At 44.5% G+C, this 26552-nt stretch overlaps 8 protein-coding genes across 8 annotated transcripts; 5 read left to right on the top strand and 3 right to left on the bottom strand.

The window, feature by feature from the left end:
• Positions 1 to 2783: 2783 nt before the first annotated feature.
• On the bottom strand, positions 2784 to 3200 carry BJ212DRAFT_1484411 (uncharacterized protein; the record flags this gene model as incomplete). The annotated part of the gene is made up of 1 exon (XM_041340789.1): positions 2784 to 3200. One exon carries the CDS (start codon positions 3198 to 3200, stop codon positions 2784 to 2786), a length of 417 nt encoding a protein of 138 aa, XP_041189114.1.
• Positions 3201 to 3701: 501 nt separating this feature from the next.
• On the bottom strand, positions 3702 to 4700 carry BJ212DRAFT_1302538 (uncharacterized protein; the record flags this gene model as incomplete). The annotated part of the gene is made up of 5 exons (XM_041333280.1): positions 3702 to 3713; positions 3759 to 4013; positions 4219 to 4407; positions 4455 to 4520; positions 4644 to 4700. The coding sequence occupies 5 exons, from the start codon at positions 4698 to 4700 to the stop codon at positions 3702 to 3704; spliced, it is 579 nt and encodes a 192-aa protein (XP_041189115.1).
• Positions 4701 to 5486: 786 nt separating this feature from the next.
• On the bottom strand, positions 5487 to 6223 carry BJ212DRAFT_1302539 (uncharacterized protein; the record flags this gene model as incomplete). Its single annotated transcript, XM_041333281.1, has 4 exons — positions 5487 to 5585; positions 5632 to 5724; positions 5777 to 5885; positions 5976 to 6223. 4 exons carry the CDS (start codon positions 6221 to 6223, stop codon positions 5487 to 5489), a joined length of 549 nt encoding a protein of 182 aa, XP_041189116.1.
• Positions 6224 to 14214: 7991 nt separating this feature from the next.
• Positions 14215 to 14850, top strand: BJ212DRAFT_1302540 (uncharacterized protein; the record flags this gene model as incomplete). Its single annotated transcript, XM_041333282.1, has 3 exons — positions 14215 to 14436; positions 14501 to 14723; positions 14768 to 14850. 3 exons carry the CDS (start codon positions 14215 to 14217, stop codon positions 14848 to 14850), a joined length of 528 nt encoding a protein of 175 aa, XP_041189117.1.
• An 893-nt stretch (positions 14851 to 15743) lies between these two features.
• BJ212DRAFT_1302541 (uncharacterized protein) lies at positions 15744 to 17229 on the top strand (the record flags this gene model as incomplete). The annotated part of the gene is made up of 7 exons (XM_041333283.1): positions 15744 to 15766; positions 15871 to 15892; positions 15943 to 16015; positions 16063 to 16173; positions 16207 to 16376; positions 16421 to 16664; positions 16859 to 17229. 7 exons carry the CDS (start codon positions 15744 to 15746, stop codon positions 17227 to 17229), a joined length of 1014 nt encoding a protein of 337 aa, XP_041189118.1.
• A 1435-nt stretch (positions 17230 to 18664) lies between these two features.
• Positions 18665 to 19610, top strand: BJ212DRAFT_1484417 (uncharacterized protein; the record flags this gene model as incomplete). The annotated part of the gene is made up of 4 exons (XM_041340790.1): positions 18665 to 18922; positions 18970 to 19175; positions 19224 to 19531; positions 19582 to 19610. The coding sequence occupies 4 exons, from the start codon at positions 18665 to 18667 to the stop codon at positions 19608 to 19610; spliced, it is 801 nt and encodes a 266-aa protein (XP_041189119.1).
• A 2348-nt stretch (positions 19611 to 21958) lies between these two features.
• Positions 21959 to 23582, top strand: BJ212DRAFT_602442 (uncharacterized protein). Its single transcript, XM_041343631.1, has 4 exons — positions 21959 to 22062; positions 22116 to 22850; positions 22909 to 22962; positions 23021 to 23582. The coding sequence occupies exons 2-4, from the start codon at positions 22352 to 22354 to the stop codon at positions 23251 to 23253; spliced, it is 786 nt and encodes a 261-aa protein (XP_041189120.1). The 5' UTR covers positions 21959 to 22062; positions 22116 to 22351; the 3' UTR covers positions 23254 to 23582.
• Positions 23227 to 25960, top strand: BJ212DRAFT_602435 (uncharacterized protein). The gene is made up of 7 exons (XM_041343630.1): positions 23227 to 23591; positions 23650 to 23715; positions 23766 to 23907; positions 23958 to 24290; positions 24342 to 24489; positions 24543 to 25223; positions 25274 to 25960. Exons 1-7 carry the CDS (start codon positions 23298 to 23300, stop codon positions 25827 to 25829), a joined length of 2220 nt encoding a protein of 739 aa, XP_041189121.1. The 5' UTR covers positions 23227 to 23297; the 3' UTR covers positions 25830 to 25960.
• The last annotated feature ends 592 nt before the right edge of the window (positions 25961 to 26552 follow it).

A 26552-nucleotide genomic window follows, 5' to 3' on the forward strand; every position in this document is an offset into this window, starting at 1 on the left:
TCCATGGCGTTTGGGTCGTGTCGGTCAATGGAAGGTCTGGGTACATAGCGCTGCCCAGAGGGTTTGGTGGTGACCCGATGGTTGGATCTGAATGCGACACCCCTCTGGTAGTTGCTATCAAGCCTGACAACTGCAGCGATGTACTTGTCAAAGTCTGTAGGGATGGTTTCCATTTGGTAGACGGAGTTAACGATTCCCTTCTTCAATCCGTCATTGAGAAACGTGATTAGGATGGCATCTTGCTTGACACCGGCTTGCACGGCGAGGGTCTTGAAGCTGGCGATGTAAGATGTAATATCGCCCGTCTGTTTCAACGTCCTAAGCTTGTTCATGGCGGTACCGACAGCGTCGGCAGGTACGAAGGCTTCTTTGAATTTGGTTTCGAAATTCGCGAAGGTCCCATAAGACTTGGAGGCGGAGTTGTCGACTTCTGTGTAGAAGGTGAGTGCCCAACCCATGGCGCTGTCTTCTGTCATATACGCGAGAGCGGTAATAACCTTCTTCTCGTCGGTATTGTAGATCATAGCATTAAGCGCAAAGTACGCTTTTATTGCATACAACCATCGTAGCGCCTGCTGAGGGCTCCCGTCATAGGTGGACGGAGCTCCGGCTTTCAATTCTGGGGTGTTGGCGATGGTGGACATCCTGAGCGTCTGGTCAAGTGATGTTTCTGTTCAGGGGAACGTTCTCGTTCTCTTGCTGAGTTCTTTCTGTCTGGTTACCTCTCGGGTGGAGAGGGTTGATGGGGGACTTTAATCTTTTGTTACGGTGAACCGTAGGTCGACTAGGATAGGCGCGACAATAGATACTCGATAAGAGTAACGTCTAAAGTCGGATCGTAACCTCACAAATGTAAGGCTTCTTAAGACAAGTTAGAGAGAGTGTCTCCGACTCGAATATCGATATCAGACACTTAAGATTGGGGGTCTTAAGCGAAGGATGTTCTGGGTAAAACCTAGTAGATTAAAGTGAAGACTATCTAAGTACAAGGCCTGCTTATATAGGTAAGGCCTGCTTTAGGGCCGGTACGTACACGTCATCAAGACGAGTCAGAGATAAGAGAAATGACGTCATCGAAACGAGTCAGAGATAAGGGATGAGTCAGCTAGCGATGGCATGCGGCGGTCGTGCTGTAATACAGATATGGCAATTGTTAGTCTAATGATGGCACGTCCTAGTGCGGTCACGACGTAATACATGTGAAAGTGGAAAAAGAGATAGGGGGTAACCACTATTGTAACAGTCAGTGATCATTGCCTGGCGGCACTTCATGCACGAAAATGAACAAGGAAGACAATTGAAGACAAGCACCACTGAATGGAATCCTAGATGCACTAAACCCTTAATGGCTGATTAAAATGTTTCACAAACTCATAGTAGAATCATATGACTCACTCATGGCATCTGGATCACCATCACATTGCAGCAAAAATACTGCAGTCCATAGCTGATGGTACAATCCCTACAGTTGGACTTCACAAGACGCCAATGCAAGTATTACACCATGCACAGCACCTCTGACGAGGAGGTTCACTTTGCATTTCAACGATTACAAGGTTCAGCTGGAACAGGATATTGTAAGTGGAGAGGGCATGCTTGTGATCAGCAGGTTTGGATGGGGTCTGTGATGTTGATCGACAAACCCACTTTACCCAGCAGGACACTGGGAAGTGTGCAAGATGTTTCAATTCTGAGCGTTGAATCAGTGGGTGACAATGTTAGTAACATTGTTACATTGGCTCACTCTTAGACTTACAGTGCTCAAAGACTAATAACATCACCCTCATTCTGAGGTGAAACTCAGTGGCCAGTGTTGCCAATCACATTGGCAACAGTGCAGCTGTGGGGTACCTATCTCCAAAGAAAGTGAAACTTATGCGCAGCCTACAGAAAGTAGTAGGCAAGCAGATTAACCATCATTGCAAATGAGGGCATCCTACTACTGACCTCCTATGTGAGTGTATTAATGCAGTGCTGGTGGATGCATTGATGGGTATAGACATGGATGACATTGTGACCAGGAAGCCCAAAACAAACAATGACGGACAAGATGTAAGGCTGTGATTTGGTTTCAAAGTGATGTCCATTGACAAGATTCAATATAAGCTTCAGACAACCAACAATGATATCATCATACCTGTGGGACAATACATTGTTGACCAGATGAAACACACACTATTTTCCCTCGGAACAGTTCTAAGCACCAAATCAGAACCATTGGAGGTCTCTTATAGTCCAGGTGCATTGACAAACCTTGATGCAATGTAATGTCTGATAAACACACTAGGATCTCCAGGAATGCCAGGAGGATATCCAACTGCATACAAGAGTGTGAGACACTGATCACATTGAACCACTGCAAATAAAACATACCAAACTTGTTATATTATACAATGCAATCGAGAAATGAAGTTGCCAGTGCTGACAAGCAAGACAACTAAAGTACAATGCACTACTTAGTAGCAATAATTAATAGAGGGAAGCACTTACACAAAAAATAACTGCACTTCGCAGATTACGGTTTCGAGCAGGGCACTGAGCGCACACATGGGTGACCTCTTATTTAAATTATTTGAAACACATGCAACATATTTTGGTACATACAGTGTGCAGAATATGAAGGACAGGACAAGGGGATATTACATGTATATCGTACAAAGGCAAGAGGACATCATAAATATCATATGCAGAGAGCAGGACGATGAAACAGTACAAGGGGATATTACATGTATATCATACAAAGGCAAGAATCATGGACATCATAAATATCATATGCAGAGATGTCACTTGACAGCAACGACGATCTCCATCCTCTGGAACTTCTTCTTAGACACAGTGAATGGTGGACATTGTTCATTCAACCATGATGGGTTGTAGAATGCTTTTGGTAGATCTGCAACAGCTGAGCGAGAAGACTCATTAATAGCATTGTGAAAATGCTTCGCAGGCTTGCTGCCCTGGGGAGTAAAGTTGGTGGCACCAACCAAATGCTGTTCATCAATGATCTTCATCTCATGATGGAAATCTGTCCTCCATGGCAGTGTCTTTAGATGAAAGACCTGCACCTCACCAACTTTGTTCTTGCTCTCATCAGAGCTCATGCCATCTTTGCCCAGAGTCTCAATGATGGATTGTAGATATGCGCACACAGGTTCATCTTCCTTTCCTGTTGCCTTCCTGTCACTGAGTAGGGTTGACATGACTTTTCTCCAAGTTTCAAACTTCTAGGAAGTAAATCAACATCTGTCCACTCTGAAAGGAAGGGCAGACAAAAGACCAACTGTCACTCTACGAGTGAGGACCCTAGTGAGCCACAATTGCTCATTAGTATGATCCACCAGTTGTGCTTCCACATGTCAAGGAAGCTCATGCATGCCATTGCTAAGAATACAAGGCTGGGCCATGGTGCAGCACTTGCGGCATTGAGTGAATTTCTGTTTGATGTCTTCTTTGATCAACTCCTGGGATCTTATGGTCCATTGGTTCTTCTGTTGCAAGATGATATACTGTGAGCAGAGAAGATTGTCAACTTTTTTGTTCCACTCAGAGGTGTGTGTAGTTTCCATATGCCAATGCAGTTCAAGAGGGTCAGGCCCTGGTCCTGTTCCATATTGAAAAGATAGAATGGCATCCAGTGATGCAGTGATATGAGTCATGAAATCATCATCTTTGGTGATGTGGAATGTCCCTTTGAATAACTCTCAGATGTTTGCCTAACATTTCATTAGTAATGTTAGCTTTTTCATAAAATCACGTACCTTGTTGTCTCGGTGTTGGAGATCAGTGAATTTTTTGATAAAAGGTTTCTTTTTTTCCCATGTCAATCGGGCTGCCCGGTGGGACACTACCTCTGGAGTCTGAAGCACTTTTGTGAGTGCCTCTGCCAGCATGCCAATGGTGGAATTCTGAATTGGAACATTGCCTAAGATAGCACTAAGGGGAGATTCGGCATTGCCCTGGATGCCAGTCTGAGACTCCTTGTCTGATTCAGACTCAGAGTTTGTATCAGGAGCCTGGAATATAGGTGGCATAAAGTTAGATATAAATATGAAATATATGGATGTACTGGTGAAAACCCAATGATGTTCATACATGTAGTGACTTGTTTCCCTGTGATATGATGCCACAAAGGGGGGGAGGCCATGTTTCCTGGTCAGATTTGGCTCTGTAAATGCAATGTTAAAAACTCTCCACACTGACTAACATCTTAATACTTACATCCAACAAAGCTACTTTGGATCTATACTCAGCAGTCAAACAGCTTAACTCAGCTTCTTTCTCAGCCAACAACTTTTCTCTTGCGAGATTGGCCTCTTGTTGAAACAGAGCCTCTCTCTCAGCCACTGCAGCATCTTGTTCAATCTGAGCCTCACGCTGTGCATCTTGAAGACCAAGCACCATCTGGTTCTACCACTCAAAGTCAGATTTGTTATATAACAAGGCAAGAATCCTACCTGCAAATCAGCAAGTTCTTTTTGGTGGTGTTGGTCCAAGGAGGCAAGGGTTTCAGCTTTATCATGCTGAATGGATTTGTTCTCTCGTCAACAAAGTGTGATGGCTGATTGCATGTCCAATTCACATGATTGGGTAATTGCCTAAGAGTGATTCAACGATGAACATGACAGATTTCAAATTAGGCATACCTTCAGGTGGCACTTTTGGGTCAACAGCTCATTATTGCTGAACTGCAACTTGCACATGTCATCACACAGCCTTGCAGAGTGATCAACTTCTTTCAAAAAGACTTTATTAGGCTAAATGTTCGTCAGCTAAGATGAGGACGCTGATATTGAATGCCCGCACATGCTGGTCTCCGTCATCTCTCATCCTATGAGTAGTATTCCAAGGATTATATGTATCCATGGACTTGTCCATTGCAATAGCAGTCTGCAGGGGATACATGTGAGCTACTGCTGACAGACGAGATACTTGGTTTTCTTCTAAGGCTGAGGAAGCATCATGGGATGATGGCGGGTATATGTGTGTCGTTCCTAATGTATGAAACTCATGGAGTGGGTAGGACTCCATATCTCAAGTGGCTAAATCGTCATCTGCAGTATTCAATAAGAGAAAAGACACCAAGTGAGACATCTTGTGACACAACCTCTTGAGCATTATGCAATTTATGTGAAAAACAACTCACCTCATGTCAATCAGAGCAAAAAACAATGTTGCAACGTCCATATGAATGAAATGGACCAAGGATAATAGCACCATTATGGGGTACAATAATAGCAAACCAATATCCAGTAGCACAAGTTCACCAAGCCCAACTCATAACAGCATGGCGTTATGGGGCCCTTAGGTAATTCATCTAGGTGATTCATTAGCAATTATGTCATTGCCCAGCAGTTGACTCACAGCTCGAGCTCATTCGATCAAATGGATGAAAATGTATTGTACATTTTGTTGCAGTTTGTTGCAGTGCAGTTCAATAGGACAACTGTTACTGCTGCTGCTACTTGTAACTATTATTATTTTTTCTGTCACTCCTTGGTGGATGTGTTCTTCAGTTGCATCTGAATAATATCTCCAACTGGCCAACAGCCTTCGTAGTCTTGTAGTTCCGAAAAGCAAGTGAGGGTCTCAAAGGAAGTTGGTAACAATTAAGTGTAAATACTGCAAATGTACCTCATTCTTAACAATATCCGGTGCAGCAGAATCTTGGTGTTTCTTGCTCTTGCTAATGTCACAGTGCTTCTCGATTGACTTTTGAAGACAATCCTAATGTCATGAATATGAGTGAGCCATCTCATCAGGAACTCAGCATTCTCACCTTCAACTTCTTGAAGCGCTTGGCATCCCAGCTAAGTGCAGTTTCCAATGAGTAACCGCCACAGCCAAGTTGCCCCACCTCACCCTCTGGTTTTGGGATCTTGGATTCACTGGAACCAATGGATGAGAGGGAGGAGTATGCCAACATTGTCACTGATTTGAGGCTCCATGTGATCTGCTTTGCAGAAAAGGAGACTGACTTTGCAACCTTGGGTGTAGGTTGATGAGAGGTGATGGGTGTGGTTGAGCGAGATGATACATTGAAGATGCAGGAAGGAGTGTGTCCCATCAGTTTAGGAGAAGAAAATGACATCTCTTCTTGCAGAGTGATCAAGATGAATGATAATGATGGACAAAACATCTCTGTTTGATGTGTCAATAATGGGAGGGACTGCTGAGGGCCATCAAGCTCACAGAAAGCAGAGACAGGTGTAGAGGTATGAAGCATGATTGACATCCTGGAGAGCTAGTGAAGTTGCTTTATGTAAGATGGTTTGGAAGATGATAATGCAGGGCTAATTGGGTAACAGGCACGAGAACAAAGTTGCCAGGCAGGATGTCATTATGGATTCTTGTTATTGTCATATGCCATTTTGTTCATGTTGTTGAAACCTTATTGTCAAGTCAATATTAAAGTCCTTCAAAACATCAGTGATGGTATTACATTACCAATGTTTTTCCTATCCAACAATGATTGCAAGGAATACCACCTAGAAGGCTGTCTTCTCGGACACAGGAATGCTATCAATTGCTTAGCAGTCTCTTGCAATGGCTCTCTGTTGGCAAGCAGGGGTGAGCTCCAAGTAATACAATAACAAATAGTTAGACTCACTAGGAACCAGGCTCGGATGGCATGAGGATCTGGGGCCTCAAAAAGCAACTTCAGCTTCCAACTCCACATCAATCCCCAGCCATTCGAAATCCAGTCGATCCAGTGACTTGTGCATGCTGGATTACCCACCAAGAAGCAACATGCGAGACACTGTGTTTTGGCACAGGACTGGGTTTTCTAGGTATTTGGCAGCAGCAGGGCAAAGGCTTGGAGAACTTTGACACAAAAGTGTCAAGAAGAATTGGCAATGGTAAAGAAATCATGTGCCTTATGTATGACCATGCCGGGGACAACACTCAGATTGCTAGCGGGACATGCAACAGATGTGTTCAAGTCTGGTTGTTTAACTTCAAAGGACTATTGATTCCCATCTTCAGTGTCAAACTCTCTACCACAATCCCCCACACAGTAAACTTTAAACACTCTGCAAGTAGAAATCTATTAGTCTTTGGGATGTATGATGGCGAGGTGTAGGTACATACACCTACTGTCATTAGGTTGCTAATTCCCTTCTAGACATATGCTTTGGGGCACCAATGGTGTTATTATCGCCACATACAATGCTGGGCCAATGATGTGAGTGCTTGTCATCACAAAGTCAAACATTTGCTTAGTATTTCACCAAAGCGGGCACACTGCTGTGGATGCCTCTCACATGTTGTTCCTAATTGACAATGTGATGAATGGATTCTGTTATGAACTAGGATAGTTGTAACAACAGCAGCTCGATAAGAGCGACGGCTGAAGTCATGATCAAGACCTTGCAAATGCAAGGGTTGTAAGACAAGTCAAAGAGAGTGTCTCTGACTCAAATATCAGTCTTAGACAACTTAAGATTGGAGGTCTTAAGCAAAAGATGTTCCAGGTAAAACCTTGTAGATTAAAGTGTCAAACTAAAGCATACAAGAGGACTATTTATAGTGAACTACAAGTGCTTTGAGTCAGAGATAAGATGAGTCTAGGATAGGTACCTGGCGAGTCAGAGATAAGAGATGAGTCAGAGATAAGGGTCACCTAACAACAGCTATAATGAGTGATCACGATGTAATACAAATATAGAAGTAAGTCTAGTGATGGCGCAGTGTGCGCAGTCATGACATAATACAGATGTGAGTTTGAGAAAATGAATAGGGGCAAGTATGATTGTAACATTACCCCCTGGTTAGGGACAAAGTCACCAACTTCAGTCATCCTGGTTGGCCCAATAGATGGGGTCAGCATCATAGTTTGAGTCCAACAACTCATCTTGCTCTCTCGTGATAGGGAGCAACCTATCAGCTAATTCCACAGCATGATAGATGGCGTCCTGCTCAATCTCCCAATGGGTGAGAGCTTCATAAAAACCTGGATCAGTCCAAACTAGCGGGATGACCGCTTCTCCTTTCAACTCTCTACAGAAAACCGATAGATGTCTGGGTGCATATTCTTTGCAAACCCGACAGTAGTATGCCAGGCAATTCTTGTGATAATGTCTGGCGGTATGACAGTTATGGCATACAACATTATCAACAGTTGGCATTTTCACTGTGGTGATGGTGTTTGACTGGTCTGGGGGAGAGGGGGATCTTGATTGTTTATGAGATTTGTGTGGAGAAACTGATGTAGCACATTTGGCGGCAATGCGGGTGGATCGTTGTCTGATAGGGTATTGATGTGTGGTGGGTGTGATGGGGGTAGGCAACAGAGAAGCTGGTACATCAAGTACAGCAATAGGAGGGATATTATTATCCTGATGCTCAATGGTAATTGTTGGAGAGACCAGTGGTGGGACTGGAATAGTGACATGCGGAGAGGGAGGATGCGCGATTGGGTCAAGAGTGATTCGTTCGGTGATGATGTGGATAGCTTCTCTGATAGCTTCCCTAGTATCATCAGGCAACAGACGGATTGCAGTATTACAAATGCGTATATGAAGGTGACAGAAAATGGTTTTGTGACACTCATTGTCAAGAAGATTAGCGGTGCACTCGATGAGGCTAGTGTCTCTGATGATTCAGATGATAAGCCTGCTAGATATCACTCCTCTCTCTCCTAGAAGACGATCTATCTCTATGGCGTACTGCTGGGATGTGATAGCCGATTCAAATAAGGCACTGGTTTCAACTTGGTCAATGATTGAGAAGTAATCAGTGAGGATAGAGTCATTGGTGAGAGTAGAGTCAGATGAGGGTGGGGAAACAACTGGGGAGGATGCATTGTTGGCAAGATTGGTAGCAGTGGCGGTCTGGTAATCAAGAAGGGACAGTGGATTGTTGATGTTTGCAGTTACAGTGTTCATAGCAGCAGTGAGTTCTTCGATGCATTGTATGCAAAGGCATAGGCATTCAAGAGACATTGTTCTGAGTTCTACAGTTTGTGGGCCTTTTTATACATGGCAAGGATATTGGTGGCGTTGCTAAGGTTCTCTTCTGGGACCCATTTGTTACTGGCAGAAGAGTAGCCTTTCCAAGATAAGAGATAGTGTCTTCATTTACCTGTGCCTTTATGCAATAAGATTGCATCGACTTTGTATTCTTCTTTGTTATTGATGACGTCTGGGGGTGGGTCATGGAAGTTTGGACCATGGACTTCTGTCTCATGATAGGATGATAGTTCCAAAGCATGGAACGTGGGGTGAACTTTCCATTGCGGTGGTAATTGGAGAGTGAATGTGATAGGGGAGAGAACAGCGGTGATTGGGAAGGGGCCATATCGCTTTGGTGCGAGCTTCTGCAATGGTAACTGTGTGATCAGGTTCTTTCCTGACAACCAAACCTTATCTCCTATCTTCCATGGGTGATATTTCTGCCCGTGAGTTTGTTCTGCCATTTGCTGCATAGCGAGGTTATGGCAAGAGAGTGCTTCTTCTCTTGATTTCTGAAGTGAGCGAAGTCTGTCTTCTGCTGCAGGGACGGTGGAATCAGGGAGTACATGAGGGAGGGCTCGTGGTTCGTATCCCATCATCAGGAAAAATGGTGAGGCATGACGGGAATCGTGTTTTTGATGATTGTGCACGAATTCTGCCATAGGAAGGTGCTCTACCCAATCTTTGGGGTGATTTCAGCAATAGATTTGAAGGTAGGTTTCAAGTTCCTGATTAAGTCATTTGGTCTGGCCATCAGTCTGGGGATGGTAAGTGGTTGATGCGGCTATGTCGTATTTTAGGAGTTTAGCAAGGGCTTTTGAGAATTTGGATACAAATTGTGGTCCCCAGTCGGAGATGACTTTCTCATGCAGGCCAAATCAGTGATAGACGTATTTGAAAAATTTCTTGGCGACTCCTTCAGAAGTGATGGTTTTAGTGCAAGGGACAAGGATTACCCCCTTCATAAGCCCATGGTCTACCATGACCATAATAGAATCAAAACCGGCACAGGGGGGGAGATCTGTGACAAGGTTGACAGAGACCTGGGTGAATGGAGTGGCAGTGACAGAAGGGATAGGGATGAGGGGCGGGGTCGTCGGATGGGTATCAGATTTCATCTGCTGGCAGAGGGCGCAACCCTCAATGTATTTACAAATATAGGTTCCCATAGAGGGCCACCAAAAGTCCTGCTTGACCAATTCTTCAGTCTTAAAACACCTGGGGTGGCCAGTGGTAGCATGATCATGACAAGGTTCCAAAATAAGGTGACGTCCAGCAGGGTGGACATAAGCGCAATCCTTATAATAAAGGATATCATCCTTTATTGTCCAACCTGCAAGAGCAGATTTCATGGGGGGAAGGGAAAGACCATCTAAGGCATCAGAGGTGGCTTTGAAGATGGGATCAGGGTCAGCGGGGTCAGGGTTGGTGAGGGAGGTCATGAGTTCTACATCGAGAAGGTGGATGAACATGGAGTCGGGAAGAAGGGTTTCATTAGTGTTATCTTCAGAGGAATCCGCCCCATGGTTGGGACAGCAGGAGAGCGCATCAGGGGCGGCGAGCTTGGTTCCAGCAACATGATGAAGTTCAATATCATAGCAGGATAAAATTAGCTGCCATTGGGCTTGTTGCCAAGTTAATTTCTGGGTGGTTCGAAAGTACAGTAGGTTCTTGTGGTCAGTGAAGACGAGGACAGGATGGGGATTGCCTTCTAAATAGTGATGCCATTCTGTAAGAGTGCGAATAACAGCAAGGAGTTTGTGGTCGAAGATCTGGTAGTTATGTTCTGCTGGGTTCAACATCTGTGACAAGTATCCACATGGGTGGTAAACTCCGTTTTCATCAGTTTGGAGCAATACTGCACCAGTTGCAACAAGCGATGTGTTCATTGCTACTGCAAATTGCCTACTTGGGTCTGGGTTTTGAAGGACCGGTTGCTTTAGGAAGCATTCTTTCAAAGTAGAGAATGCTGATGTGCATTGGTCAGACCATTGAAACTTGACATCTTTCTTGGTGAGGTCGATTAGAGGTCTAGCAATGTCAGAATAATGGGGAATGAAGTTTCAATAGAAGTTGCAGAATCCCAAAAATGACCGAACTTCTTTCACCACTGTGGGGGTAGGCCAGTCGTGAATACCATCGGTTTTGGCAACATCCATTGCAACACATCCAGGACGAATGATCATTCCAAGATATTCCACTTCTTGTGTGTCAAATGTGCATTTCTCCGGTTTTAAGAACAGTCTTTCTTGGTGGATTCTGTCAAGGACACGCTGGGTTCATTCGTGATGAGAAGCGAGGTCATTGGAGAAGATCAAGATATCATACATGTATATGACAAGCCATCCTTCATTAATCTCTTGCTGGAACATCTGATTCATATACGCTTGAAAGGTGGCGGGGGAGTTGCAAAGGCCAAAAAACATGATGTTTGGCTTGAAGAGACCATATTCTGTAGTGAAAGTGGCTTTCCATCTATCATCTGGGTGGATGTGAATATTGTTGTAACCAGAATGGACGTCCATCTTCATGAAGTATTTGGCACCATGTAACTGAGCAACTAATGAAAGCGGTGGCAGGAGAGGGTAAGTGTTCTTAACCATCCAGTCATTGATGTATCGGTAATCCTGACAAGGACGAAGGTCCCCACTTTTCTTTCCCACGAAGAAAAAACTGCTTGCTTGTGGCGATTTTGATTCAGAGATAAAGCCCTTCTTTATATTTTCATCAATAAAAGCTTTGACCGCAGTATGTTCTGCTTCCAATAACGGGTACACCTTGGATGTCTTGGGGATAAAACCGGGTTTGGTTTCGATATGATGATCTATACCAGGCCGTTCAGGTGGCAGTTGGTTGAGGCCATCTTTTGCAAAGATGTCAGCAAAGTCATGAAGATAGGAGGGGATGAGTTCTTCAAAAGACTTCTTCTTTTGCTCAAGTCCAGCCACTAGCGCAAATTGTTGTGCTTTATTACTGGTTTTGACATATTCCACTGGTCATGACAGGGGTGTAACTGTGGGCTTCTGTTCTGCGATGCTAGTACCATCTTTGGTTAACGGGGTATCAAGGGAGACATTGGTGATAACCTGGAGCTCAGCAGCATTGGCGGGATACTCAACCAAAAATTTGTCATCATCAAGATGATACATGGCGAGTTCTCACACAGGTGGAGCATAGTTCGAAGTCCATACATCCTCTTTGGTGTCGAAAGAGTCATCATCATCGTCAGGGATGGGGTCAAGATTGGGCAACCCCGAGGGTGCTTCTTCATCTGGGATCTCCTCAATGGTGGCTGGTTTCATGACTGGTTTCGCAGGAGGCGCCTTTGGCAGCATTACAACTGGAGTCAGCTCAGATTTCTGACTGGCTTTCTGGAAGAGAGGTGGGAGACTGTTCTTTCTTCTATCATTATCGACATCTTCTTCAATCAAATCGCTCTTTTCATTCTGGGGGAGTTCCAGCTTTTCTGCTTTCTACCTGATTACTGGGTCCATAGCATGCAGCCAAGGAATCCTGAGTAGAATCTGATCATGACGGCCAAGCTGTGTGATGTTAAACTTTCCAATCATGGATCATTTATCTATTTTCACAATGAGGATGCAATAGCAGGTGATGGCACCTCCTTTTGCATAACTTCCATCCGCAGTAGTGACTCGGAATGGTTTCGTGAGTTTATGCGTCCTTATTCCATGGGTTTTGACAAAGTCCTTGGAGATAAATGTTCCAGCTGCACCGGAATTGACAACAGCTGTTGTTTTGATGGTTTTCAGATGAGTTCTGGAGATAAGTGAAATGGGAACTCGAAGTTCCTTTCTGATTCCAATACTCTGTACAAGTCTGATAGCTATATCGGAAGATACTGACGTCAATTCAGTCTTCCACATCAAAAATCCTCAGCAAGGCGACGGATCGTTGTTTCTTCATCTTCTTTGTCGCTATCTTCAATTTCTTCACGACGGACTGGGGTCTTTCTGTTCTTCTTCTGGGGACAGGCTCTAGTCATATGTCCCTTCTGGTGACACGTGAAACATAGTCCTTTCTTCATGTGTTCACTTCTTTCAGCTTTGGTAAGCCAATCTACTTCCATGGCATTTGGATCATGCCAATCAATGGAAGGTCTAGGTATGTATTGCTGTCTAGTTGGCTTGGTAGTGGTGCGGGTGTCCTGGCAGAACATGGCACCTCTCTGCCAATTGCTGTCCAGCCTAATGGCTGCAGTGATGTACTTGTCAAAGTCTACAGGGATGGTTTCCATTTGGTAGATGGTGTTACTGATTCCCTTCTTGAGCCCATCATTGAAGAATGTAATCAAGACGGCATCTTGCTTCACAGAGGCCTGTGCAGCAAGGGTCTTGAAACTGGCGATGTAGGAGGTGAGATCACCTGTCTGCTTCAGAGTATGGAGCTTATTCATGGCTGTGCCAATGGCATCAGTTGGCATGAAGGCTTCTTTGAATTTCGTCTTGAAATTTGCGAAAGTTCCATAAGACTTGGAGATGGAGTTGTCAACTTCGGTGTAAAAGGTGAGTGCCCAACCCATGGCACTATCTTCTGTCATGTATGTGAGTGCAGTGATGACTTTCTTTTCATCAGTGTTGTAATTGTAGCATTAAGGGCGAAGTACACCTTAATCGAGTACAACCATCTTAAAGCTTGCTGGGGAGTTCCGTCATAAGATGTTGGTGCTCCAGCTTTAAGTTCTGGGGTGTTGGTGGGTGCTGACATCCTGATCTTTCTGGTCTAGTGATGTCTCTGTACAGGGGATGATACGTCTGTTTCTGTCTGTTTCTGGTTTCTGGTTTCTGGGACCTCCCAGATGGAGAGGGTCGGAGTGGAGACTTTAATCCCCTGTTATGAACTAGGATAGTTGTAACAACAGCAGCTCAATAAGAGCGACAGCTGAAGTCACGATCAAGACCTTGCAAATGCAAGGGTCGTAAGACAAGTCAAAGAGAGTGTCTCTGACTCAAATATCAGTCTTAGACAACTTAAGATTGGAGGTCTTAAGCAAAAGATGTTCCAGGTAAAACCTAGTAGATTAAAGTGTCAAACTAAAGCATACAAGAGGACTATTTATAGTGAACTACAAGTGCTTTGAGTCAGAGATAAGATGAGTCTAGGGTAGGTACCTGGCGAGTCAGAGATAAGGGTCACCTAACGATGGCTATAATGAGCAATCGTGATGTAGTACAAATATAGAAGTAAGTCTAGTGATGGCGCAGTGTGCGCAGTCATGACATAATACAGATGTGAGTTTGAGAAAATGAATAGGGGCAAGTATGATTGTAACAGATTCAGCCTGCACCAACTAGATGATGGAGCATGTATCTGGACCTACAATACTGACCCAGTTAAGACATTTCCAAAGCAAGTCATTTTTGGCAAGAAGGCTACCCTTGTCATTGGTGGTAGCAATGCAGGGATTATTTATGTGTTCGACAAGAATGAAGGAACTCTCAAGCAAGAGTTACAACACACAGACAAGGTGTGAGTACAAATGGTAGCAGTGCACTCACTTCCAAGAATCAATCAACATGACTGCCTGACAGATTGCAAGCAAGACATACAACGGTACTCACCATGGCATAATTTTTGGGGCAACATTTGTGAATGATGCTGAACCAAACATTTCCATCTGGAGTCGACAACAGAAAAGTGTCACAATGCCGACAAGCAACTATCTGCTGGGATCAGCATTCAAGAACTTCATCCATGGAATATTCCAGCTAGCCGTCGCAATGGCTCTGATGGCATATATTAGCACAGTCATATGTTACATTAAGCTGCACACAACATGCTGACTTACCAAGATGCAGTTCATGGGACAACATATTACATCTGGGATCTCCTTGGAGTCACTCAGAGAATTCTGGTGAAAACCTGCGGCTCAAGTGCATGAGCTAATGAATGATGACATCCATGTCTTGGTGGAGACATACATTGAGGATCAAAGGGTGGAGTAATACATAAAGGATCAAAGGATGGGTGATGACCTTGAGATAGAGCCAAGCTTGGTGGAGAATAGGAAATGTACTGCACAAGCGAAACTGAACAGTGACAAACTGCATGACAAGGAGATGCATGCTATGATTATTCTTGCAAATTAGTAGAATTGTTATGATTTGAATGTGTCCTGGATGGGCTGACTTAGTTGGGGCATGAACTTTATATTGCGATTCAAGGATATACTTACAATGAGCGGGCACCAACATGCCGATGGGTGCTGAACAAGCTTCTCTCTTTAAGATCTTTCATATGAGTGTACACTGAAAAATTTCAAGTCAAATACATCTTCTCAACATATGTTGTTGCAGCAGCTTATTTGTGATACTGTCATAAGGACTGCACTACTGTAAGGCAGTAGTTCAAAAAGAGCTAACTACGTATGACAGATGCCATTATATAGGGAATGACTATGTAAATCAAACTCCACTGGACATTACCAAAGCACCCACTCAGTGGTCTGTTTACATCAGCCAGCTGGGTTTCAATTTTGTTGTCATTCTCTATATCATAGCTGTTCTCCTACTGGAGTTGTTCCTTTCTTTTCCTACCCTACTTCTACTAGTACTACAAAGTAAAAAAATACATAGAATAGAACTTATGATTATGTAGTGGGTGGTCATCAATTGTTCTTCAAATATGTGCATGCGGGCATGTTTTTGGAGGCCTCTAATATTAATGGGCGGGCTTCAGCTTTGAAAACAAAAGCGCTATGGCAAGTTCATACAATAGAATTGACAATTGTCTGACATCTACAAATTCGCAAAATTTCCATATTCACTACCTGCAATGGTAAACATTTCCACATTTATGTAAGTCATTCTCTACAAATACTGATGAGTCACACTTAGGTGGTTTTCTTTCCGCTACCATCTTGACAAAACACATTTTTGAACTTAGTGTAGATTCTTCGCAGACATAGACATATTAAATATATTGTATGTCATTTTAAGTTTGCTATGCGATGATGCTGAAACTAGTCATGTAGAACTACAGAATGTCCAAACACATTGCATCAAATGATGACATGCCTACAGCGAAGCACCTCAGAATTGATGAAGGTCAGTATTGATAATATTGTCCATCTCATCATTGGTGCATGTCACAGGAAGTCAGACAGCACCGCTGGCGGATGAGGGTGCATGGAGAATATTGGAGGACTACCTCACCACCAGTATGACATATCCTCAGATGGAGGAAGCTTTTCAATCATACCTGGGTGTTTGATATTCTGAAGACGAATGGAAGGAAGCTCAACATGCATTATTCTCTGGTGATGGTGATGATGATGTTGCCTTGGAAAACCTTCATGTTGTCAAGGCGAAGCACATGCCTCAGACCCCCTGTGTACATAAAGTTTGTTCAACTATGGACAGGCAATTGTCTCGGGCATGTGTTCAACCTTTGTGTAAACCAACCAAAGTAAGTACAATATACCTTTATCTATATCTATATCTACTGAATAGCATCTGCAGCTAAAAAATCCCTATCTTGATCTGTATGCAGGGGAAGATGATGACAAGGAGGAGGTTGAAGAGGGCTTTAATGATGAGGGGAAGGAAGATGCAGGGGAAGATGATGATGAGGAGGAGGTTGAAGAGGACTTTAACGATGAGGGGAAGGAAGACAACAACCACGTGTGGAAGGTTATGCACTTGCCAGGATTGTCATCAGCTGCTAGGTTCACTGCCATCATCAATCACCTTGCAAGTAGATTTGAGGATACACCATGCAACTTGTCGCTAGGTTGCCAGGTTTCTCCCTCTTCAATACCTGGCTTGGTCGTTTTGGCTTTGTCTCAATCGCAGGATGGGAGGATGTATCTTCTTCATGTTCACCATAAGCCCTCCCATTGAAATTATTATTTATCACTTTATTTATCATTTTTCAATTATCAATCACAGGAAATATTACAGACTATGTTGCCAAACACCTTCAGAAGAAGGAACTTTGTGTCATAGTGTCAGCTTGGATAGCTGGCCAGCTTTACGTGCTGGCAGATGGCCCTAAAACCATCTCTGACTCTCTTCCTTTTTCACTTTACCTCACTGTGAAACAATATGTCCATATATCGGATGAAGAACATGAAGTGGTTGAGCAGTCCCACAGAAAAATTCCTAACCCAGCCTGGGTAAGGATCAAGCATGAAAAATATAAGGGCAATATAGCCCAAGTCTTTGATTCTGACTTACCAAACAATTTCATTGTGGTATTAGTTCCTCCACAGGATTTCCCCTATTCCATGCCTCACAGATCTTGGTCATTGCTGGACTGATCCCGCCTTCTGAATGGGGATGCCATATCCAACATCAGTATCGGTGAGGAAGTAATAGGATGCAAGTACAAGGGAGAAAGGTATTACATGGGTCTCTTGCTTAAAAATGTCCATTGTGATCGCTTAGAACCCATTGTCTGCCCTCATGCTGACAACATTCAACTCCACCTACAATCTGGGTGGAACCGAACCTTCCTCAAAACAACCGTGCATGCATTTGCCATGCAGTTCCTGCATGTGGGCGATTGGGCTAGAATTGTCAAGGGAGACCTTCACTCAGAAATCGGACAAGTTGTCTCAACCAACCATCTGGCTGGCTCTGTCACCTTGGCATTGAAATTCAGTGGTTTCTGAAAGGAAGTAGACATCCGATTAGAAGACATAGAACACATTTTCCAAGTTGGCGACTCAGTTCGGGTGGTGGCAGGTCCATACTTAGGTGTTGAAGGGTACATCATTCAAATGGTGAATGATATAATCTGTCTTTGTCAGGACGTTTCAAAGGAAGAGGTAAATGTCTCATTTTTTTTGGAAGAAACAGAATCTAATATAAGGCATAGTTGGAAGTTTCTAGGTACTACATAGATGGTCTGTCATATGCCATTCCAGACTCTCAACCCTAAATCCACTTCTCCGGATATCCAGATCCGAGATCCGAGATCCGGATCTCAAATGATCTGATCTATCTTTATCTCCCTTCCAGAATCCAAACCCTATATCAGCGCCCAACCCCATTTAGACTGCCCCTGTCTCCGGACTCCAGTTAACCATGTTTCCCTTTTGATTATTGATCCATTACATACATTTCATTTCTGGTGTTCATTATTTGTGATCCATCCTACTTACTAATAGACTTTGCATATGCTTCATACATAGCCTTTATGTTTGCTGACTGATTCCTATATGATACCTACAGTATATAAACCTCCTGTAACTCTCGGAAATACTCCAGTTCAAATATCATCTTAGTTCCTGCTCATTCCTGTGTCCTCCAGACTTGAGATAAGTCTCTTGTCATATTCTGAGTCTTAGGATTGCATCCTAGACTACATTTCCGACTCTACCTTAAGGTAGTCTATCCTCTGTTAGTTTCTAGTCCAGACTTTGTCCAGATTAGTCTCATCCGCTTGCCAGGTAACATCCAGACATCCATTGTCCGCCCTAGTCAAATCCTGGAAACTCCGGATGACTATTCTAGCCCCTGGAAATTAAGGGCACATACTTGGGAAAGGGGCACAGTGTACAAGCTGAGGCCAAGCCCTTGTGATCCGACCCCCTTGAGCATGCAACCTTAACATGGTCACCCTCTGAGCCACACCCTGCAAGCACGACTGCTCACTCAGCAACTTTTCAAGCCTCCCCCTAGTGTGAATCCATTCAGATTGGAGATTCCATAGATGTCCTTGTTGGGGAACACATGGGGAAATCTGGCATCATGTGCTGGCTCTCTAAGGGAGGGAATTATCTATGGTTCCAGCATGGATTGTTGAATATCCCAGTTCCTATCAAAACCGTTCAGTGGATCCCCAACCTCCAGACATTGCAATTTACACAAGACAGGGGTTACAATGTTAAGGCTGGAGATGTTGTGAAGGTTGCCCATGGGCCAGAGTACTCCACAAAAGGAGTTGTGCAAAGCATTGACTTTCCAAATGCTCGCTTGACCCTACTCGCTGAGACTGACCACTCACTAGTCAGTACTGATTCTTCTCAGACTTGTGCATATCTGACTCTCGACAGGTTGATGTTCCCATCAGATTTGTTATCAAAGTAAGCGACGCCAGCCTGGATTCTTTCAAGAAAGACATAGGGCAAGAAGTTTATATTATTGGAGGTAACCATAAGGGTTACCAAGCCATGCTGTACAGCTTAAGCTCTATGGATTGCACTGTTGCTCTGCACAGGCAGCAGCGCACCAAGATTCAACTCAAGAACGTTGCTACCAGGTAATTGACACAGATACATATGTGTGAACTGATCTAATGGGTATTTAGGCACAGAATGAGGTTGAATGGTGCCATGCTCGAAGGACCTGACATGTTATCGTTCTGCGAGATGCAGAGAAGATCGTACTTGGCCCTGCAACCCCAAAGTGTTACCCCCCCTCCTGAGAAGGTTGCCTCGAGTTCATCAGCTTCCATCGCAAATCTGACAGTTTCACAATTCACATGGACTACCTGGAGCGCTAGCTCTGAGGATCTTGACACAGCCAGTAACCCTGCGTCCACCCTTAATAATACTGCTCAACTCGACCCCTGGGCTGTCGATATGCTTGAGGCTGAAATGGAAATACTGAAAGAAAGTGAGTCTTTTAATAGAACCCTCATAACATTTCCACTTATTTTGTTCTAGGCCCACTAGCATGGTTGATGAACAAGTAATTTTGTTCCAAATTCACTACTCATCACATGATATTGAAAGTCTTGCCCTCCTTCATGGGAGGCAGGCTGCACAATCAATTTGTGTCAATGGCTTGTCCCGATCCCTTCTTTGGTCTGAACAGAACAGCCCCTGAGGGTTGTGTTGCTGTATTCTGCTCATTGAATACTGCAGGCGCTGCGATTCAACACTATCATATACCTGCTATGGATCTTAGCCCAGCCCCCCCACAAAGCAGAAATCAACAATGTATTGTTCTAGACGGAAGTCATCGTGGTTCTATATTCAATGTAGCTAAGTGTTCCATCAAGAAGAACACGGTGGATATCACCATTACTCCATCAGCATTTCTGAATTTGCACTTTGATCAGATTTGTCTTGTAGAACAGTCATGCATGACTGTGTAATATCATACCCTCACACATGCCTGTGTAATACCATACCCCTATGCTGAATGCCCAATGCGCACCACAGAAGACCTTCTCTGGAGTGTGTCAGATTCGATCCAGGCAAAGCGGAAGTTACCAATGATAGAGGATGCGAATTCAAGGATATGGGTGATGCCAGTCCACTTTTCAGGTGAGTTTCATCACTCATCTGCAACACTACCTTGACTAAGCACACCTATGTCTCATTTGTGATAGTACTGGTGGTGGTCTTAATCATGCCTTTCATATCACAAGTTGACCTGCATAGCAGCATCTTGAATGAGCTTCTGCTCATTCAATCAAGAGGTACTGTTGTGTGCCTGCAGCGCAATGGCACTTCAGTAAGCATGCCCTTGATTAGGTTTGGTTTGGTCCTGCCATCTACATCCAAAGTGCAATTCATCCTGTAAGTGCCAACCATCATTACTTCCATGTACTAACTACTTTGACATGACCTTTAGTTTTATCTATTGAGGAACACATGCAAAGTGTCATGCTGCTTGATATGGAGGCATCTAACTAGGTACGTCCATCTCAGATAATGACACTGAGAACTGACATAAATATTCGAACCCAACAACCAGTGTTCGCTACTCTGGTCTCAAGACTTCTCCCTCACATCTGGCTATGTACATGCCAGGTGCTATAACTCATTATTTTTGGCATCAGGAGGACATGCCTGGTAACAGGGATGAGATGCAAGCCTCACCAGATGTTCCTTACTCTAGGTTTGTCATTGCCTGCAGTCTACCCCTATATTTGCTTTGTGCTCACTTTTCAAATCAATCATTCTTGGTGTACCTTAATCATCCATGGCTTGTGAATTTGCATGATTTGGTACTGCGAGTGCATCATGACTGACTTATAGCAATGCCCAGTGAACACCCCCATCTCAGCATCAACACTAGCACCATCACAGCGAGGTGGCACTCTGTCCATAACATTGCATCATATTGTCATCGTCCAGTCTCGGGTAAGCCTGTGAAAAACCTTGAATATAGTTAATACAAGCAGATGCTGTGTTTCAGATATGCTCTAAATCTAGGAGGTGCTTGATGTCATTCAGCTCCTGCCATAGCTGGACCAGTACCTCACAATTATCTGCCACCATTAGAGCAAGGAGGCATTTGTCATGATGCAACATTAATGGGGGGGGCATACTATGCTCTAGCTTGTCTTGCACAGTTTGATATGCATAGTTCCAAAGACCCTAGTACATATTGCAGTTGATGCACAATTATGATGGTCAGGGACTTGCCATTGCAGATGTCATTACTGCAAAACTTTGCCCTTGAGCTTGATCAGTGTATTCCTAACCCTAGATTATTCTGCGCCAGGCTTGCACACTGTGAGAAACTAGTAAATCTGTCCCATTGCCCAGTGAATACCTGCTGAATGCCCAACCAGCACCCATATTATTTTATGCTTGCTAAAATTCAATATTTTCTATTCACATTTCGCCATAGGCAAAATTTGAATTTCCCTGAGGTGAGAAAATGGTTGTCATTACATAATATTTTGCAGAAGATTTTTCAGCAGGCAAAATGTTGCATTTACTATTGGACAAAATTGGATTACAAAACGTCATATTTGTTCCATCATTGTTCGTATCGAAAAAATTTCAAGTATTTTATACATTTTATGAGGCTCAAAATCTGTATCAAAATGTGTTATTTCGCTTTGTCATTGTATCACACGTCAAAATATGACAATCTTCCGGTGTCAAAATTGGAAGTGAGAATCGCTAATTTATTGGTCACATTTCGATTCGAATCTTGCCTAAGGGAAAACTCCGAAACTGCCGGTGTGTCAGGGTGGAATGTCGATGCACTTTTGACATCAGCCTCAATATTATGTAATGTAGTGATCAAAGTTATTTTGAACCAAGAGCGCTCACAGTACATTTTGCCGACTTCTGCCGTGAGGCTAATTCCTTTCCACTACCAGGCTGCACGACCTATATGATATTCTAATCAGAATATTTTGAGCCTACGACAAGTCATCCATTTAGCAGGAGCAGGATTAGGTATCCTTCTAACTACTCCCACTTTTGATCACTCAGTATAGTAAAGGTGACAGGACCGTCTTGTTTCGGACGAGAAGGTGTTACCTTACGCCATCGAAAAATCTGATCTGACGGCTTGAGACTTCACGGAGGGCATTGCAGCTGGAATCCTAGATTAGGTGCTGTGACTTCTGCAAGCTGATCGTGTTGCTGCATGGTAGCAAGGAGGGACGTGATGTCCATGGCTCATGCGTTGGTATACAGCGCCTCGCAGCGGGGGTGAAGGTGTGATGTGACTGACGGGTGTGTGATGGTCAGCCATACGGCTTGGGGTGTCGGCGACTTCAAACTCCGTCAAAGCACCGCCACCTGTACTCAGACTTGTCGGCCATTTCAGAGACATCCTCCTACGAGTCTGAATCCTACCACTAGAGTATACCTCGACACGCCTGGCCCCATGTCGTGGCAGCCAGGACAATCAAGGTCACAGGATCTTTCTGTGGCACCCCTACCGCTCACACAGACACAACGTGATGAATTTGATCAAGTTATACTCGGCGCAATTCACCCTGATGATCTGCGCATAATGCAAGACTCTGAGGCCGCAGACACGGGCTTGGATCGAGTGTTCTCTACGTTTCTCGCTACCACTTATGTCCATACCATCAATTTCTTCAATCGCCACAAGTTGGAAAATGTGCTTGACCACACAAAGTTCATGCCCGCGTCTTTAGAACAACATCCTCAACTAAGCAAGGTGATCCACGACGCCTGCCGGACAGGCCTTTACTCCCGCATTCTTGACCTAAGTAAGTGTTTGAGCCAGCCATATACATCCCCCTCTGCTGATGGTCACTGGCAATGTAGAAATAATGCAAATGTCCGACACTAGCTCCCCTACGCGGCCCGAGTTGGCTCAAGGTCAGAGGCTTCTATACTGTTGCATTCACAATTTTATCTCATGTCAACGGTATTCTAGGCAAAGACGAGTTTGAATTCCTTTACAATTCATTCGTCAGACCTTACATTGGGGAGGCGGTAGACGGCTTTTATGAGTACCTAAAAAAAAACGACAAGAAGTTCAAGGGAAGTGGCCTCAGGAGGCCTTATTACGCTAAATTCTGTTCCATTGTGCAGAGCTCTGGCACAGGGAAATCGAGATTAATGACTGAGGTTGGCATTTTAAAGTGCATACATGTCTCAGATGGCTAAAAGTATCCAATTAGCTCCGGAACAAAGGCGTTCTTGTTTTGTACATGAACCTGCGTGAATCAAGTGATCATACAGGCTTCCCTAAGCGAGACCTAGTGCCTGCGCGTATATTGGTAGATTATACAACGGACTGCACTCAAGCCGAATATACCGCTCGTTGTTGCGCCTTCTTCGCGGCCATATTCCAGGCGCTCCAGCAGGATCTGAGCAGCAAGCTACCTTCACTGCGCTCTAGCAGTACTGATGCTGTGGTAAAGGAATGGAACGACAAAATGTGCGACATGCGCTCGGCAGCTCGTACTGAGTTCTTTGAGATAGTGAAATCTCGATATCAGGCAGTGAGCACGGCTAATCATGATCGCTAGACAAGCGGAACGATGCTGAAGCTTAATACAGACTCTTGACCAGATCAAAATACCGAAAGAGAGCACTGATGTCGCCGCTGCAAAAAAAGAGTCTTCGGTGCGATGATAATTGCTCGACAGACAGAACGAGGCTGAATTCCATTATAGTCGTCTAGCAAGCTGAAACCGTCCAAAGTAGCATTGGAGAAGACCATCTCACAACTGGGCAATCTGTCTTTGAAAGGTAGCAAGTCGAAACCGCACAAAGAGACCACCAATGTTACACCAACATCGGAGAAGACTTTGACAGGTAGATGTTATGCTTTGCACATAGCGATCACCTTGGCTCACACCGAACAGATGAGAAGGTCGAGGTTCCAAAATTGGAAGGGGAATCATTCCTGATCGATGCTTTCCAAGAAATGGTGGCTACTATGCCACGTATATTTACCGTATTGAAGGCGGGAGGGAAGGGGAAGGCGGGGGAGGGGGATTCCGATAATGAGCCAAAACTCGTGATCGCATTTGACGAGGCACACCCTCTCAGCAAGATGAGCAGCAAGGGTTTTCGTCCATCACATATTCTGGGCAGGGTGATTAACTCCTATTCTCGCAACAATGATGCACCTGTCTGGGTTGTTTTCGCATCTACGACCTCACAGGTAGCCCACTTTTCAGCTCCTCAAGAGATTCGTAAGTACTTGCTTTACGTCCCCAGTTTCTACCCCTCACACAATATTGCAGATGATTCCCAGCGGGTAGCAGTAGCTGGACAGCTTTTATATCCGCCGTATACCGACCTTGGTTGGGATCAGCTCGCAATCCCTCTGCGTCGCATATCAGCTAATGATGTTGCAAAGTTTCACCATATTGTCGGATTCGGTCGTCCGCTGTTTGTCTTTTGTTTTTATCCTGGTTCAGTTTTGTTGACCACATGAATACTAGGTGGAAATTACACGTGCAAGATAAGGTTGTCAATGGGGTTATGGAGTTGGCTGCGCAGAAGTTGTGCAAGTCCAAATCATTTGATCCTAGAGTTACCAACCAGGCTCTCGCAGTCCTGTCGCAGCGATTCGGTCTCGATATCTGCTTTGGTCACCCCGATGCCGTTTCTCATATCGAAGCGGGAGTGGCTAGTCACTTGCGCGTATGCTTCTCGACGACTGAAGATAGGATCTGGAGTTTTACCGGTTATCCATCGGAGCCCTTTCTGTCCTGTGTTGCAGCGATTTTGCTGCATGAAACTCCCAACTGTTTACTGCAAGCGTTACTGGTTTTGAGGGAGAAGGTTGATAGTGGGATGGTCGAAATCGGACAGAGCGGAGAGCTGACCAGCAGACTTTTGCTGCTTCTTGCTAAGGATCTCTTTATCCGCCAGAACCCCTCCGAAGATGCGATCCAAGATCTACGCTATAACAGAAGTGAGGATGCCGAACTGCTAGACTGCCAGAAGGTATCTGTCATCGAGTTCCTGGTATACCTTTTTGGCACAACATTCTGGTCGAAGGCGGGAGAGGAGGCCAAGGCAGCGTTTCGGCATGCGTACATCAATTTTTCGCATTGGGTGCCTATGACAGAATTTATCTCGCCTGCATGTGATCTCGAACACACGGCCAAGGAGTCAAAGTAAGCTTTTAAACGTTGTCAAGCAATATTATTTCTAAGATTAAAGTTAGATGCGATGCTCAAGAGTGGACTTTGCGACATTGGCATCGCACAAGCGCGGTGCAATGCTGCCATCTGCAGCCGCTCGTCGACAAAATGATTCCTATATATTTTGACGATCCCGCCCTGGGCCCCGATGATGAGAAACGCGTATCACAAATTTTCATTTCCGACAAAGCGGGGAAGCGTCGCCATGTACAAGAATTAAGTCACATCACACGCGGGCATGAGACGATCGATTGCCAATCTGTTCTTCCCTATATCGCTCTCCTTCTCGACCTCAATGTGGTCCTGGATCCGCAGCTTAAAGTCTCATTTCCAGAGAGGAACCCAAGCCACTCCGAAACAGGCCGGTGCCTGCGGATTTACGCTTCTGGAATGAGCGACACCACCTTTCCATTCTTACATGAATATCCCGATGTTAAGAGACAGCTACAAGGTCTTCTTTCTCGGCAGAAAGAAACAGCGTCGGAGACGGCTCTCCAAGCCCTCGTCAAATTTGGGAGTACTGCCAGGTCGCGCAACTTGCGGTGGGAGGCACAACAAGAGTCACAACTAGAACCGTAACTGTGCAAGGGGGTAGAATTCAAATACCCTAAAGTATACTCGCTAAATCTTTGTAACAAGGAAGATTCAGTAATACTCCTGCTAGACATATTGTGTGCCTACGCTTGTCGTCTTCCTTGTTGCCAACATTTTTGGCAGAGTGATCACTGCAGTATTTACGGGGAACGCTTCAGGGGATACGCTTGATCATATCGGACTCATTAAATAATACCAGGGGAGGCCACTCTCTCCGGCACCTATCAGTGCGTTTGCCGTTGAGAGGATGTCTTATATCTGGTTTCCACGAGACTCGGCATCGTATGGGAGGTCCTCGCACAGTGTCTCGCAGGCTGAATTGCTGCAAAACGCTCAGCTGGAGGAATTACCGATTATCAAGGACTGTTTCACGCTGAGTCGGAGCTATCCGAACAACATGATAGAACATTGAAGGTGCTAGTGAACTTTAACACGAATACATGGCCTCTCAGGGACGCGAAGATGCTCGCCGGGAGAAGTGGGGATAAAGGAATCCGAGGGGAATGACAGCTTGGATGTACACGTATCTCTATAGGAGCTATTGTAGTAGGCTTTTATATGTGGACTTCGAGCGTAAACACTGGTTGGTCAGAGCCCATCGTCCTCATTCGATGCGCATCAAATAGACTGCCCCGTCTTTTTACATTGTTGTGTGTTGTTGCAAGTTGTTCCGACATTATACGATCCTCTCCGATATCAAGGTCACTG

Source organism: Suillus subaureus (genome assembly GCF_016647635.1).
Source record: "Suillus subaureus strain MN1 chromosome Unknown BJ212scaffold_34, whole genome shotgun sequence".
NCBI lineage: Eukaryota > Fungi > Basidiomycota > Agaricomycetes > Boletales > Suillaceae > Suillus > Suillus subaureus.